Genomic DNA, 16,609 nt, shown 5'->3' on the forward strand with positions numbered 1-16,609 from the left:
TGATGAATGACTCAATGACTATTCACCTAAACTATGGAAAATTCAGAAAAGTATTCCTAATTCACAGGCATCACCCTGCCTTTGAAAGACAGGGTTTACACAGTGAGAAAATGTATTTCTCCTCGAACCTTCCTCTATGGTAAAAACCCCACCCCTTTTGACACCATCCTCCCTAGCTGTGTTAATATGAATGTACATACAAACCACCACAGCTCTTGAGTTTTGAGTGCACTGTTTCCCTTCCTTCTGACTACCTTGATGGTAAAACTGCTTCTGGTCAACTCTTGGCTTATCAGCCATATGACTCTTTACAAGTTATTTGTTTTCTCAAAAATGCATGGGTTTGGTTTTGTAGACTTCATTAGATATTGAATGTAAATATCTTAGTATATACTTGACTATACATATTAGCTATTATTATGTTTTTAAAGTCCTCCCAGGCTCTGTTCTAGCATCCTACATGAATTTGAGCAAAAATATTCAAATCTATTTGAAATGCATTATGTACAGAATGTCCGGAAAGCATCCCATACAGATATGTGGGATAAGGCTCAATAAATGTTCATTTAAATACAGTAAATGTGGACTTTAGCCCATATTTACCTCCTTAGAAATCAAATAATGCTTCAGATAATGATGGGGAAGGAAGGTGGAGAAATAAAGAATACAGTCCTGATGCAGGTATAGCAACACCTAGTCATGGGAATATTATATTTTTCAAGTAATTTACATCATAAAATGTATGAAAAAACAAACACAAAGAAGAATTCAGGCTTCCGTCCATAGTATTCCTTTACCTGAAATAGTTTGCCTCCAGCTATTTTTATGGCTCCCTACAGTGTATTTATCATGTCATAACCTGTGAGCCTTCACCAAACTAGTCTGGAAGGAGGTGCCTGTCTTGGTTGATTATTCTCTAATATTGCATCCTGTTCATTTTCTTCATTGCACTGTACATCTTGTAGTTATTTATTTATTTTTGGTGTACTTGTTTCTTCTTGGTCTCTCCCACTAGTGCATAATTTGATGAGGACAGGAATGATTCATTACATTTCTAGCACCTGCCAGAATGCCTAGCACACAGAGGTACTAAATTAATGCTTGTTAAATATATTAATTAAGTAAAGAACAGCATTCAGCAAAATGCAGTGGAGATCCGAAGAAATTTTTTGGAAAATGTTTGGAAACTCCTTTTTTTGCCAAGTCATGTGGATACAACTTTAGGATCGCAACAAAGATAATCACAAATAAACTGTGTTACTCTTTGTTAGTGTAAAAATGAGCAGACTTTGCATCTTCTCTCTTATGTTTGCAAATCAGTAGCTACTTGAGGCAAAATGAAAGGGTATCAGATGGGTAAAGTGGAAAAAAGAAACACAAAGAATCCTGGATTCAAGGAAATCTGATGTTTTTCCCCAGTTTTCCTTATGACTGTAATGTTGGGAAAGTCATCAAACCTTCTCCTGACTTGGTCACCTCCTCTGTGATGTGGTGGATTTGGAATATATCCTGAGAACCCTGTCATCTTTGTTTTTAATTTTTAACATTTATGAAAACATGTAATGGGTTTATTATTGTTATCTTTAAATAATTAATAAACATTTTTACACTTAAAATTTTAATTTCTAACATAGATATCAGTAGAGCTGCTCCACACACACAAAAGTTACTTGGGTAGTCAATAATTTTCAAGAATGTAAAGAAGTCCTCAGTCCAAAAATTGAGAACGCTTGATCTAAGAAAAATATAATATCAGTCCTGAAGAGAGTCCTTACAGCACTAACCATGAGGGCAAACAGTTGGAGTTAGCCTACATATTGTTCACTAAGTGACTAGTCAAGTAATAATCATAATAATTTATGCAGTATTTACCATGTGCCCTTGCTGTTCTAAATGCTTTACTTATTACATGAATAAATCACATAGTGCTTACAACAAACCTATGAGGGAGGCAGTACTATTCCATTTTATAAATGGGAAAATGAGCCCTGAGGTGTTAATGATTTGCTGGTAAGTGGTGGTGCCAGACTTGCATCTGCAGTCTTACCTTGGAGCCTGTGTGCTCAATCACATTCTGAGTTCCTGGAAATTGCAGTATTTGCATAGAACAAAACATCACGCAGCAGTCAGGAACAATGTGTGAGTAGCCTCACATGGGTAGATGCTCTACAAATAATGTTAAGTGAAAAAATATGCGGGGAGGGAGGTAGGGAGGTGTATTGCAATAACTGTATAGGAAAATACCATTTGTATATATATTTGAAACAGGTGAAACAGCACCATAGAGTTTTTAAATATAAAGAAGTGTCTCAATAAATGTGTAGAAGTTGAATTGAAAAGATACTTATGTGTTACTCCAGATAAGTTGACTTATGGTGGGGAAAATGGATAGGAAGGTGGGGAAATAGAAATAAAACAAAATAAAATAAAAATGGTCCTTAACAAAATGATGATAGTATGCCAAGAACTGAAGAGTTGTGCATTCAATTTTAATACCAAGGTTAACAAGAACAAAGAAAATAACATCTATTCCATCTCTCACCTCCCATGAAGATATAACCTGCAATCACCTTGAAGAAAAGAATTGTCCCCTTGTCCCAGTGACAACCATGTGCCCAAGTAACAATAGGAAACAGGCAGCTCTTTCTTTCAGCTTTACTTTTAATCAGTCTCAGGGATTCTGACCCTGATCTATGAGGCTCTCCTCAACAAGAAAGGGTGAGGTACAGTGCCTGCAGAACATGTAAAGTAGAGCAGAATCCCTGGAAAGGTAAGAATCCTACTAAGGAAGCTTTCCAGCGACCTAAAAAATTGAATATTGTGACATAAAATATGTTCCACTCCTTACCTATGATTTTTTTTTTTTTTTTGCTGCGAAAGGAAATATTTCACAATTCAGCTAGCATGAGAATTCAGTGAATCAGAATGCTAATTTTGTGGTAAGGTTTGTTTATGCCAGGGTCATTTTATTTAATATTTTCTGTTCCTTAGACAAATCTGAATACTTCACTGAGTTTTCCTTAACTAAGCATTGAAGCAATAAAAACTGTAATTTCTTTCTTAAAAACAAACAAACACCCCAAAACTCATGCCTTCATTTTCATTAGCACAGTCTTATCTTGTATCTCCTTTTGCGGAAGCTTGAGATTAAAATGTAATTTTGTGGGGCTTGCAGAGATGTTTCCCTCAATCCCTTTGGGTAGGGGCTCCAGCACTCCAGCTCCAACACACATATCGGCCTTTCTAACTTCATCTATTCCATTACCTTAGGGATTCCTCTTTCCCCACCAATCAAGGAGCTGGGTCTCTTTAAAGAGCTGAGTATTCATGAAAATCTGTCTTGTTTCCAGTTGCTAGAGCCGCCCTTTCCTGAGGGGATTAACTCCAACAGGAGGAAGGTAGACATATGTTGAGTTTGGAGCCTGAGCCATTTCTAGGCCTTTTCTTCTTCCTGGCTTCCCCCTCTGGTTCAGGTTCAAGTTCCTTCTTTCCTTATAGCTGAAAAAAGCAGGAACTATCTCTATAACACCTTGCCTTTTCCACAAAGAATCCACAGAGTGAATAGTTTAAAAGTGCAGATGGAGAAAGGGCCCCTCAGGCTGAGGCTGCTGAGTAAAAGATGCCCCCAAATCGGTATGTGAATTTGTGAAAAGTTCTGGAAGACATGAAACAAAATTTCTAAGTCCTCAATTCTTCACAGACACACTTATTTTAAAGTGAAATCTACAACTTCCTCTTTGCGTGGGGCCAGACAAATACCCTCTGAAGGGAGGAAGAAAGCCAAATAAATGTTCTAAATATTCCCCAGTACTTTAATTCCATGAGGTATCGTTTGGTCTAATCCTCATGTAGACATTTTTGGTACCTCAGTTTGACCCATTCTGTGGGCAGGTTAAAACTCCCTGTAAGTAACATCTTTTGAACACCTTTCTCAAAGATGCTGGCCTTTTCTTTTCCTATATACTAAATTCTTTCCATTTACCTCTAACGTTAATTTCAAGAAGCAGACAGAATGTTCCTTGGTCCTGAAACATAATACAAACACAATACCCATCCTTGTAAAATTATCACATGGCCTTATCCTCATTTATACAGAATTCTTAAAATTACTCCCTCTTCTGTTATTTCACCTTCTTACTGAACTGAAACAAAGTATTTCATTAGACCATTAGACACATCTCATGGAAAGTGATTTGTTGCATACACCAATACTTATTTATACAAGGTTCATGATCCATCAATATTTATTAAAAGTCAAAATGCTATTCTTCTTAACTTTCATATCCCCCTTTATAAGTCATGTATTTCATTTAGTTCTTTGCTAATCCTATACTACGAAGTTTTCCCATTTATTACATAGCTTTTGATTAATTGGAAAAGTAAAATTTAGATTCCCTATACTGTTATTATTTTATAATACTAAGGGAAGCATTTCATTAGTTTCTCATTTTAAAGCCCTTGCAGTTTAGTTCACTCTGTAAAATTCTACTGACACCTGTTGTCCTTAACAGTTTTCTGTAGGGGACAGCTGTTAACACTGTTTGCAAACACCTAAATGTCATCCCAAGGAAGAAAAAGCTTTCTGCTTCTATTATAAAGGGACACATTTTCTAACAGAGCAACCCTGGAAATTGAGAAGTGAGAATTACCGAGTCAAGTGCAAATTCCCCCAAAGGCAGAGATCTTTGGCCTCTGCAGAAGGTCCCACTTCTTCCCACTCCGCCCCTCCCTTTCCTCCCTCCGTCCCCAGCCGCCGCCCAGGGCGCTCGCTGGAAGGGCTGGTGGAGGGTAGGGCGACAGACTCCCGGGCCGAGTGCTCGCGTCCTCCCACCTTCCAGGCGCCGAATTGACCATCCCCAGCCAAGAGAGGTGACAGCCGCGGACCTCTATCCGCTTCCGGTCGCCGGGAGCCCGCGCGGACCATGTTTTCCAGCTTGGGGAGGTGGAGCGCCAGCGGCTCCTACCAGCGGCTCCCCCGGGGCCCCAAGGCGCAGGTAAAGCTTCTCGGCGGAGGTGCGGGAGGCGGGACGGTTTTATGGCCAATCTGGCGGCGAGCGGAAGCGGGGAGAGCTGATTGTCCAGACCCTGAAACGCGAACTGGTGTCTTAGATTCCTGTTTTTGTCGTGATCACACAGGGACAGCACAGACTCAGACGCGCACGCGCACACACACACACAGACACACACACACAGTCGGGAGAGCTGAATCAGACCCCAGGATGGTGTGAAACTTCAGCCAGCGCGATCTCAGTCAAGGTGGCTGCTGGAGGAGAGAAAGCAGCATCTCTGAAGGTCTAAGTGACTCCCCTGTTTGCAGACAGAAGCAAACATTTGAGAAAGGAATGAATGGACCTGACTTGGGCTAAAGGAGTAGAGGTTGGGATAGGACTCTAAAACCAGTGATAGAGCCCGTTAAAACCACAGGAGAGATCTGGGATAAATAAACTCTTGTGTGTCAACTGACATGGTATTGGGACGCTGAGGCCTGGGGCAAATCCAAAAACTGCAGACATTTGACTGTGCCTTGCTACCCTCCCCCCCGGCCCCCATAAGACGTGCTCCTTGCACAATAGAAGTCATGTGCTAAGGCAGTAGTACAGGGAAATGAACCCTGCAGTTGTGTATCAGGAGCAATTTCCCTAATAAAAATTCTCTTTGTTTTACTTCTCATCACCTCACAAGACCGGGTCTTAGTACTAGCCCTTAACACATGTAGTTCTGTAGTACTAAAAAGGAAAAAAAAAAAAAAAAAATTTCAGATTCAGATTTCAGAGGACCTTGTTCTAATCCTGGCTTTTGTTAGTAACTCCAAGTGTCAAATGAATATGACAGCTATTCTTCTGATTACGTATTAAACTATAAATTTCTTTAAAAGTAAAGCAAATTATATTTAAATCTACAAAATATAGGCATTGAATAAGTCCCTTAAAAATGTGCAAGCGCTCCACCAGGACAATATACCTTTTTTTATTTTAGACATGGCAGGCTTAATCAGGCAAACTGGTTTAACATCATTAGTCTAACCACAGAGGTGGCCAAAGGCAGTGAATCACAAATAGGTGGGGTGGGAAATTATAAAACTCAAACAATTCCCTCACCCCAAATTCTAGTGGATTCTTCCTCTAAGATTCCAACAATGTTTATTTCCTTGACTATTACTCAACCTCAATAGCTTTATGGACCAAGAATCCATTTAGGCAAGATTGAAAATACTCATTTTCTATTTGTTATTTCTGTGATGCCAAGTTTAAAAAAAACTTGATGGCTTCAAAGCATGTTGAAAACCTTGTATGATTACATTTCATTGCTGAGACTTTATATTTTTGACATAATAGATCTCAGATAAAAATCTCAACCTGACCTGTAAGCCAGGAACTTGACCTTCTGATTGAATTTCTAGGGCTGGCATAGTGACCCATGAATACAAAACCTCTAAAAATTTTTATTGGCAGTGTTTAACATTCATTCATTCATATATTCATTCACCTAAAACATGTTATGAGCTGGGCCCTGGAAATATAAAGGTAGATCAAACATAGTTTCTGTCCTCCAGAGAAACTAAGTCTAGCAGGAGAGAAGCACCTGTAGGCAAATGATTGGATAGTCAGGAAAGAGTGAGGGTAAATTCAGAGAGGGCAGATCTGAAGAGCCTTTAAACTATGGTAACACAGCAACAAGAATCTGAGCATTGGAGGTTGGAATGGAGGAGAGGAATGGCCAAAGGCAATAAATGCTACAGAGGATTGGACCACAAGTAAGATGTAGCCAGGAGACGTGAAGTACAGGAAGTGGACAAGAAGAAAGGTGTTTCTAAGCAGCAGCAAACAGCAACAGTGTGTAACAGGTAGAGCTGAGGGTGTAAAATTATGACTGGAAAATAGAATGAATTTACTGGATCCAATCCAGTGTCTTATAGTTCTCAGTTGGAGGACTTTGGGCAAGTTTTTTTAAAACTCTAGGCCTGAGTTTCCTCTTCTATAAAATGGGGATGACAAAAATAGTCCCACCACAAAGACATGTTACATTTAATAATATAATTAGTACAGAATCTGGCGCAGAATAAGTGATTAAGAAACCTAAGTTCTTTTTGCTTTCTAGATGTTTTCCCTTCTCCATGGGCCTGTGCAGACACTTTCCCATAACTTCCTTCATGATTCCCAGGACCCTCCTTTTAGTACCCACAAGGAAAGCACCTGAAGTTAGTGGTTATGAGGTACTGTTAACTGTAGCAATCACACCATATCCTCAGGAGGCCGCATCTCAAGGTTGAACCCAAAGAAGATTGAGAGCCACACATTTCACTAAATCCTGGACCCAAGCTATGCTGTGGGCTAAACTTTCTGTTCCTGCATCATAATTCAGAAATAACAGGACCACCATTCAAATGAAAATTGCCCATAAGTCATTAATATTAAGGTGTGTTTATGGGATGCCTACTATATGCCCAGTGGTAGATAAGTACAAAGATAATAAAATAGCTTAGAAAACAAAGGCCTGTAGTGGGCCTGAGGAGATGAAAAAAATGAGAAATCATTTGGTGTCAGTTACATCTGCAGAGGAAGTGCTGTCAGAGTGAGAATAGATGAGTTAGAAGGATTGCAAAATGGCCAATGGAGCAGATGGGGGTAAATTAGAACATTGGAAGATACTGTCAGAATTGTCATACCCTGGTTTTTAACATAGATGTTGCTTTGCAGCAATATATCAATAAGGAACTCAGGGAGACCCATGTTATGAATTCAGTAATTATTTATTGAGAAGTCGTTTATACATTCTTGGTGCTTGGTAAGGCTTAATTACATTTACCAGATATTTTACGTGCCTGCCGTTTCTTCTGGGAGGTAAGTATGCTTGGAATTCACTGTAATAAATTCAGTATAAGATGCCTGGCCCACATTTAAGGAGGCTATTTACCAGAGGACTCAAAGAGCCTAGTATAAGATGCTTTCACATGGAAAATGGGCCTAGAGCAAATATTAAATCAAATACCCAGTTTTTGGCTTCCCTGGTAGCGCAGTGGTTGAGAGTCCGCCTGCCGATGCAGGGGACATGGGTTCGTGCCCCGGTCCGGGAAGATCCCACATGCCATGGAGTGGCTGGGCCCGTGAGCCATGGCCGCTGAGCCTGCACGTCGGGAGCCTGTGCTCCGCAACGGGAGAGGCCACAACAGTGAGAGGCCTGCATACCGCAAAAAAACAAACAAACAAAAAAACCCCACAAATACCCAGTTCTTGACCTGCTAAAGTAACCTTGTCTAGTAGCTTTGCAAGATTTTGGCCCTGAAAACAACAACCTTTTTTATTTAGCTAATGATTCTCTGGACCAGCTAGATCATGTCCTGGTTTGGGTTAGCTTGGCTGATCTCTACTGAGCTCTATCAGGCATGTGCTATCAGCTGGAGAGTTGGCTGGTGGCTGGATAATGTAGGACCAATTTCCTCATATGTCTGGCAGTTTTCAAGCTGTTGGCCAGGATGACCAGATGAGAGCCTTGGTTCTCCTCCATGTGGTCTCTCATCCTCCAGGAGGTTAGCTGGGTCTCAGTCATGTGGTTCACTCAGTGTTCCAAGCATAGCAAGCCTCTTGAAGCTTAGAGTTGGAGTTCTCTTAATGTCACTCCTGTTGCACTCTCATAATCAAAACAAGAAGCAATGCCAGCCTAGGTTCAAGAAGTGGGAAATAGAGTCTGTCTCTTGATGAGAAAAGCTGCAAAGAATTTGTAGTCGTTTGTAGTCAGCCACAGAAATATATGTAATTTGGATGAGAATACAATCTTCACATTGGTGGCCAGTTATCAAATTGGCAACTCCCTGTAAAATAAAATGTGACTTCCAGGTTAATCAGAGAGTTTTCAGAACATTTTCCCCACTGATATATGCATTGATACTTATTTTCCAAATAATATGTTTGGTTACAAGAGTTATGACAGTTTTATAGTTCACATGTTTGAGTGGTTATTTGGGGCCACCATGTGATAAATGTTTTACGTTTGTCACAGCATTTACTTCTTGAAACAATCATATAAGGATAGATACCAGTTTGCTAAATTAGAGTTTACCCTTGAACAACACAGAGGTTAAGGGTGCCGAGCCTCATTGAAGTCGAAAATTCACATGTAACTTATAGTCGGCTTTCCATATATGCTGTTCCTCCACATCCAAAGCTCCTCATCCACAGATTCAAACAACCCCTGATTGTGTAGTACTTACTATTGAAAGCAATCCAAATGTTCAAATCCATGCAGTTCAAACTCATGTTGTTCAAGGGTCAACTCTATGTGTGTGTGTGTGTGTGTGTGTGTGTGTGTGTGTGTACACACACACATATATATTTCTTCAAAGATTTAGAGTATACCGTTTGTTATAACTAAGAGAACAGAATTGGAGTGAGTATTATGTTTTCTCCTCTATAGTCGGGACATTTTACTGTATAGGATGAAACACTGTTTCACTCATTACGTCTAGTATCAGAATTTAAAAAAATGTGGTAGGGGGCTTCCCTGGTGGTGCAGTGGTTGAGAGTCCGCCTGCCAATGCAGGGGACACAGGTTCGTGCCCCGGTCCAGGAAGATCCCACATGCCACGGAGCGGCTAGGCCCGTGAGCCATGGCCATTGAGCCTGCGCGTCCGGAGCCTGTGCTCTGCAACGGGAGAGGCCACAACAGTGAGAGGCCCGTGTACGGCAAAAAAAAAAAAAAAAAAAAAAAAAGTGATAAACACTTTTTGAATATGAAGTCAGAACTGGATTAGAGAAGATCAATGCAAAAATTGTTAAATATGGGACAATTTCTAAGAATGAAATTTAATATTGTGATTAGTTTAACTTTTTAAAAGACACAGATTGATGCTGACCTTAAAAATGTAAAATTATGACTTTTGAGAACTTCCCTTTTAAACCCCTCCTCTTTTGGTTGAACTCACCAGGTCAATGGGAAGAATTTTATGGAACTATTATAACCTCCCCAAATAATATTCAATAGTGATAAATATATAATTGTGTGTATATTTATACATTTATACAAATTATGTAATTAAACACTTATACAGAAGTTAGTAAACCAAATGCCTGTTATAATCTATTATTTTTCTATTTTTCAGAAGAAAGCCAAAACTGTTTTTAATTTAGCAATTAAAATGTTTTAAATTTAGCTTATACATATATGTAAGCTAAATTATGTGTGTATATATGTATTCATATACATAAGCATTTGCATACATATATACACAGTCATATAAGTTCAAGGAGCTATGTGTATATATATATATATGTGTGTGTGTGTGTGTGTATATATAGATAAAGAGAGAGAAAGAGAGAGGAAGTAATGGGAATTTTAGAAATAATTTTCCTTTTCTACATGGTTTCTTGCTATGTAAGCAGTTGTAATGCTGGGAGAAATCTTAATATTCATCTAGTGCAACCACTGTCCAAGAATATCTTAATTGTATTCCTTAAAGATTATGATATCAACGTAGCTGAAACATAAATGATTTCATGTCTACTCTTCCACTTGCTGACAAAGATATTTCAAATGTAAAATAAAGACATTTTCTTCATACAATAGTTGTTTTATATATATATATTTTGTTTTGTTTTGTTTTGTTTTTTAGAAATGCAGTCCAGAGAAAAGTGCTTCATTCTTCAGTAAGATGACATATTCCTGGTTTAGCAGGTAGGAATTTTACTAATTTATCTGTAGTATACCACACTGAGGAAGATTCCAAGAGAAATGACACTTACATATTATTCCTTTAATCTAAGCATGAATATTTTTACAAAATAACTTTGTAAAGGTTTTCTTCTCATATTATTTATTACAAAAAAATCACATATAGTAACATACTAAATAGTTCCACAGGTAAGACTACTAATACTCCTGTAATAAGGCTGCCCCTTTATAGGATTTGTATCCTTGTTAGCACTAGGGAAGGGCAAAAAAAAAAAAAGAAAAAAGTATATATATATATATATATATATATATATATATATATATATATATAATATATATCCATCAAATATGTTACCCACTTTATACATTTTATTTCATTTAATTCTGCCGTATGTCCTATGAGATAGGCTTTAACAGATGAGAAAATCTGAGGCTCAGGAAGAGGAAGTAACTTGTCCATTGATACCCATGCAGGAGCACACTGACCTGTTAGAAGGCAGTTTTTTTTAGTTCATGTTTCACATTTTTGTTTGTTTGTTCATTTCATTATTCTACTCTTTACTGGAAATGTTCGCATATATACTTATGTATACTACTATTACAACACACAATCATTTTTGTAAGACATATAATGTGATTATTCTCAGAGTAATTCATCTGTAATGTGTGATGAAGGCTTTAACACAAGAGTTACATCATATTAAATGAGAAGAGTTGATGTTTTTCTAATTTTATAAATTCAGCTTTCTTTAGAAATGTATTTATTTTCCCCACAGAAATTTTATGATAATATGAAACTAAGTTTATCATCTTAATGCTTCTTGATCTTTAGTTGGTAGAAACAAAATTGCCCAATTTCATCTACAAATATGTTCTCAAAAGTAGCCAAATAGTGTAAAAAAAAAAAAGAAAAGTTTGGTTGCATACTAGATGCCTTACATTATGCTGACTTTTAAAAATGCAGACATAAATGACCTAGATCCTGTCTTCCAGGAATTCAGAGTAGAATTAGAAAGATTAAGAAGTACAGTATCAATTACCCAAAAAGGCAAAAGGCAGTATAAACATGATGGAGAAACAATTTTCAGGAGTGTCATCTAACCAAGTTTGCACAGTTTGGGAGGGTCACTGACTGTAGATCAGTAGTTGAAGCCATGAGCATGACTGAGATCATCCAGAAGGAGAGCTTATTGAATAGGATGAACAAACAGTACATTGGGAATTCTCAGTATTTAAACAGTGAGAGAAGGGGGAATCTACAAAGGAAGCTAAGTACTCAGAATATGAGAGACAAACCAAAGAAAGCATGTGATTGCAAGCTAGGGAAACTGTCAAAAAAGGAGAAATACAAAGTAACCAATAGGGCTAAATACTGAAAAGGGGTAAATTGAAATAAGAGCTGAGTATATCCTCCATTGTAAAGATGATTGGTGATTTTTATGAAAGCTGTTGAAATAAAAAACTGGTATACTTGATGAGCAAATAATTGGGCAGAAGAGGTTGAATTATGATAAGAATTCCAAGTTATACAAATCTAGGAATCACTTAAAGAGGATAGCAAAAATTTTACACCAATATGCTATATTAAGTTATGAACTAGAAAAAAATAAAGGTTAAATAGAAATATAAATGTAAATGTGGGCTATTTACAGTTAACGATTTTGAATTTTCAAATTTGTGTATGTGTAGATATGTTTTCCAAACCTGAGCTCTGTCTCATCCATGAATTGAGAGAGTGATGTCTACACTGGCTTTAAAAATGTCAGACTGTCGTTTTTTTGGTGGGGGGAGCGTGGATTTTTCTTTCCATTTTATTTTCATGCTTTGCCTTTTAAAAAAATCACTGAGGAGCTTCCCTGGTGGCGCAGTGGTTGAGAGTCTGCCAGCCGATGCAGGGGATGCGGGTTCGTGCCCTGGTCCGGGAAGATCCCACATGCCGCAGAGCGGCTGGGCCCGTGAGCCATGGCCGCTGAGCCTGCGCATCCGGAGCCTGTGCTCCGCAACGGGAGAGGCCACAACAGTGAGAGGCTCGCGTACCGCAAAAAAAAAAAAAAAAAAAAAATATATATATATATATATATATATATATATATATATATATATATATATATATATATATATATATCACTGACATTGCCCTTGTCAGATTCCATACACAATTTTGTATCCTGCTTTTCAAATATACCATTATGATAAGTTTTTTCTTTCTTTTTTAAATTAATTTTTATTAGAGTATAGTTGCTTTGCAATGTTGTGTTAGTTTCTAATGTATAGCAAAGTGAATCAGCTATACGTTTACATATATCCCCTCGTTTTTGGATTTCCTTCCCATTTAGGTCACCACAGAGCACTGAGTAGAGTTCCCTGTGCTACACAGTTGGTTCTCATTAGTTACCTGTTTTATACATAGTTATCAGAGTGTCATTTTTAAGTCACAGACTATCACAGAATGTGAAAGATGCAAATAATTTTAAGTAAATGTACTTTAAAACTTTTATATCAAGTTATAAAAACTATATGCATTTATATTAAATATTACAAACACCATTTTAGGAGGCCTAAAGGAAAAAGCTGAAATTAAATGTAATAAACAAGATAAAACATAGCAAATTTTAAAATATGGCAACCCAATAGCTTGAAGTCCATATCTTAGATCAAATAGGCAATAAGGTATAATTTTTGAAAATCGCATTTATTTTCTGTTTAAATTTAACATCTCAGCACTAGATAGGAGATATTTTCATGGCATGCCATTATCTGAAACTATCATTGGCATTAACCTAATGTGGTTTCTTATCTGGTGATCAAACAATTACAGCTGAAACATAGCTATTGTTTAAGAGAATGTCTCTTTGAAGACAGTGGTTTATTGTGTTCTCAGATCTGTTCTTTGAGTTACAGAATGAAGTCAGAAATTATTTCCTAGACCAAATTCAAGCTCCCATAATTATATGAATAATTCAATTAAAATGTACTCAGATGATACAAACAATTAGCAAATTATATGCTTATGAGCCTTAATCCCTAAGGCAGTAGCTGTCTAGATCATGTTGATGATCAAGTATGAAGCTTATGAAAGCTTTATTAGCAAATATAATGTCATCAGTGTATAATAATCATGGTCACAGAATAATCCCCTTGACATACATGGAAAAATCTAGTTAAAGTTCTTATAGGTCACAGTTGAATTATAATTTTAACCAGGGATACACTATTCAATCTGTCCTACCTTTTGCTCACATATTAATAAAACTTGTACGTTTCCTAACTTTGTCCTATCCTACGATTTTTGTACAGACTGTCTTGCCTTTTCCCATTACACAATCACCCCTTTCCAGAAATGTTTAAAAATGTAATTAGTGGGCTTCCCTGGTGGTGCAGTGGTTGAGAGTCCACCTGCCGATGCAGGGGAGATGGGTTTGTGCCCCGGTCCGGGAAGATCCCACGTGCCGTGGAGCAGCTAGGCCCGTGAGCCATGGCCGCTGAGCCTGCGCGTCTGGAGCCTGTGCTCTGCAACGGGAGAGGTCATAACAGTGAGAGGCCCGTGAACCCAAAAAAGAAAAAAAAAATGTAATTAGAAATAATGAAAATGATGATGCTACTGTATATCTATACTTTCCAAGTATTCAATTATTACTCATCTACAAAATTTACTTTTCATCCCATCCTCCTACCCAACTGCCACTGGTTTACTACCTTTAACATCAGTTGGATGAGATACTTATGCACACTTGTTAATGTTAAATACGCTCAGAATTCTCTCTAATGTAACAAAATTGAATGCAGAGTAAAAATATTACACTTAATGACACTGTCTGTCTTTGGTTAAGTTAGCACTGGTGTATATCACATTTAAATTTTTATTTATTTATTTATTTATTTTTGGCTGTGTTGGGTCTTCTTTTCTGTGTGTGGGCTTTCTCTAGCTGCGGCGAGCGCGGGTCACTCTTCATCGCGGTGTGCGGGCCTCTCACTGTCGCGGCCTCTCTTGTTGCGGAGCACAAGCTCCAGACGCGCAGGCTCAGTAGTGTGGCTCACGGGCCTAGTTGCTCCGCGGCATGTGGGATCTTCCCAGACCAGGGCTCGAACCCGTGTCCCCTGCATTGGCAGGCAGATTCTCAACCACTGTGCCACCAGGGAAGCCCTATCACATTTAAAAACCTGTGGCCAGTCCCTAGAGTTCCTGCTGTTTAACCACCTGTAAAAATGGGAAATTAATATTGCTCTGCATACTGTAGAGAGGTGTATCAAAGTAGTTTAAGTGAATGTACTTTGAAAAGAAATATCAATCTAAAAAACACAAGGTGAATGTAAGTACCTTTATTATTGCTTTAGGACTAAAGTCCACAAGTTTGTGGGACCTGGTGCATGCTCCATTTCACTCATTGGGAGGGTCAACTATTGGTCTTAGTTGCTTCCCCAAAGCTGCTTCATCAATTGATTTAAAGAAACACCACTTCCTCTTTTCCTAGATGTTTATGTGTAAAAGTTAGACCAGAAGAGAGTGAAAGAGGTGGAAGAAGCACACACCTGGCAAAAGGGAAGTCACAGCCGAACCCAAATACACCACAATCAATTCAGCTTACGTGTCACTTTTAGATGCTGCATTATTTGGAGACTCAGCATGAAAGCCAGGGGTCACTTATGCCCGTGAACTGAAACCACTGAGTTTTGCACAGTTCTAACTCAAAATGCTGAAGGAGTAAATGTTATTAAAAATGCTTTTGTGAAAATCAATGTAATTTTATTTTGAAAATGAATATTTATTTTGTGGAACAGAATAGAAGGACTTAATATCACATAAAAGTAGTTTATTGCTTAATATGTTTTTTAAAGTGCACTGAAGGAAATTGTCCAGCATATTGAGACAACAGAAACATGATTATGGAAGGTACTTTCTTAGTACATTTAAGCCTTTTTGTTAAATATTAATCATAATATGATATTAGACAGTGCAATAAAAATAAAATTTAATCCAATGGAGACTGGTTACCACAGGGTTTAAATCCATCCGAGGATCAATCAGTTCAGATAGTTCAGTAACAATGACAATGAAAGCAGTTCCAATTTGGAGTAGTGTAATACTTTGTTATGGTCTCTTGGACTAATATACTTTGTAATGGAAAAAACTGAAGCTATAGAGTCAGAAGGCCTGGGTTTAAATGGTAGTTTAATTTCTTATTGAACGAGTCATGTCATCAAGCCCAAAACTGAGTATATCTGAACTATATTACTTAGCAGTATGTTTGGCTTCAGGTAACAGAATAGCCAAATAATAATAGCTTAAATAAATATGTATTTATTTTCTTATGGTATTGGGTAGTTCACCAGCAGGGAATAGGCTGGTGAGCTACCTCAGAAATGTTATCAAGGACCCAGGCTTTTTCTGTCTTTCCACCCTCCATTTCTAGTATTTGGCTTTTCACCCATGGTGGCAAAGATGGCTTCTCCATCTCAGACCATTATGTGTTCAGTACAGGGAGGAAGGAGGAAGGTGCAGGAATAGGAAGGCAAGCATTTTCTCCTTTTGAAGTTTTGTGTCTTTTTTTTTTTTTTTTTTTTGGCCACGTGGCCCAGCTTGCGGGATCTCAGTTCCCCCACCAGGGATTGAACCCGGGTCACGGCAGTGAGAGTGTGGACTCCTAACCACTAGGCCACCAGGGAACTCCCTGTTTTGTGTCTTCTATTGAAAAAGAAAGTTCTCTTCAGTAGACTTTTGTTTAGATTTCCTTAGTCATAACTGAGTTATATTATTTAATGCTAAGCAAAAAAGTAATGAGATTACCAGGACTGATTTAGATCAATCATAGATCATAACTCTGTGGCTGGAATAAGGACTTACTCTGAGTTCAAGAGGTTTCCAAATGAATAAATATCAAATTCCAGTTAGTAGGAAGAGATGAGGCAGAAGGGATGGGTGTAAGGTAAATATAAATCATTGTCT

At 38.0% G+C, this 16,609-nt stretch overlaps 1 protein-coding gene across 3 annotated transcripts in view; it reads left to right on the forward strand.

Annotated features, from left to right (window-relative positions):
* The first annotated feature begins 4,782 nt into the window (after positions 1 to 4,782).
* LOC309806070 (multidrug resistance-associated protein 1-like) overlaps positions 4,783 to 16,609 on the forward strand; it is an 85,856-nt gene continuing 74,029 nt past the window's right edge. For all 3 annotated transcript variants that reach the window (XM_082624477.1, XM_082624478.1, XM_082624479.1), the window contains exons 1-2: positions 4,783 to 4,994; positions 10,607 to 10,668. In XM_082624477.1, coding sequence (XP_082480603.1) covers positions 4,923 to 4,994; positions 10,607 to 10,668 — 134 coding nt within the window. In that variant the 5' untranslated portion in view covers positions 4,783 to 4,922. The remainder of the gene's footprint in view (positions 4,995 to 10,606; positions 10,669 to 16,609) is intronic.

This window comes from Mesoplodon mirus (genome assembly GCF_964341445.2).
Source record: "Mesoplodon mirus genome assembly, chromosome: 6".
NCBI classification, from domain to species: Eukaryota; Metazoa; Chordata; class Mammalia; order Artiodactyla; family Ziphiidae; genus Mesoplodon; species Mesoplodon mirus.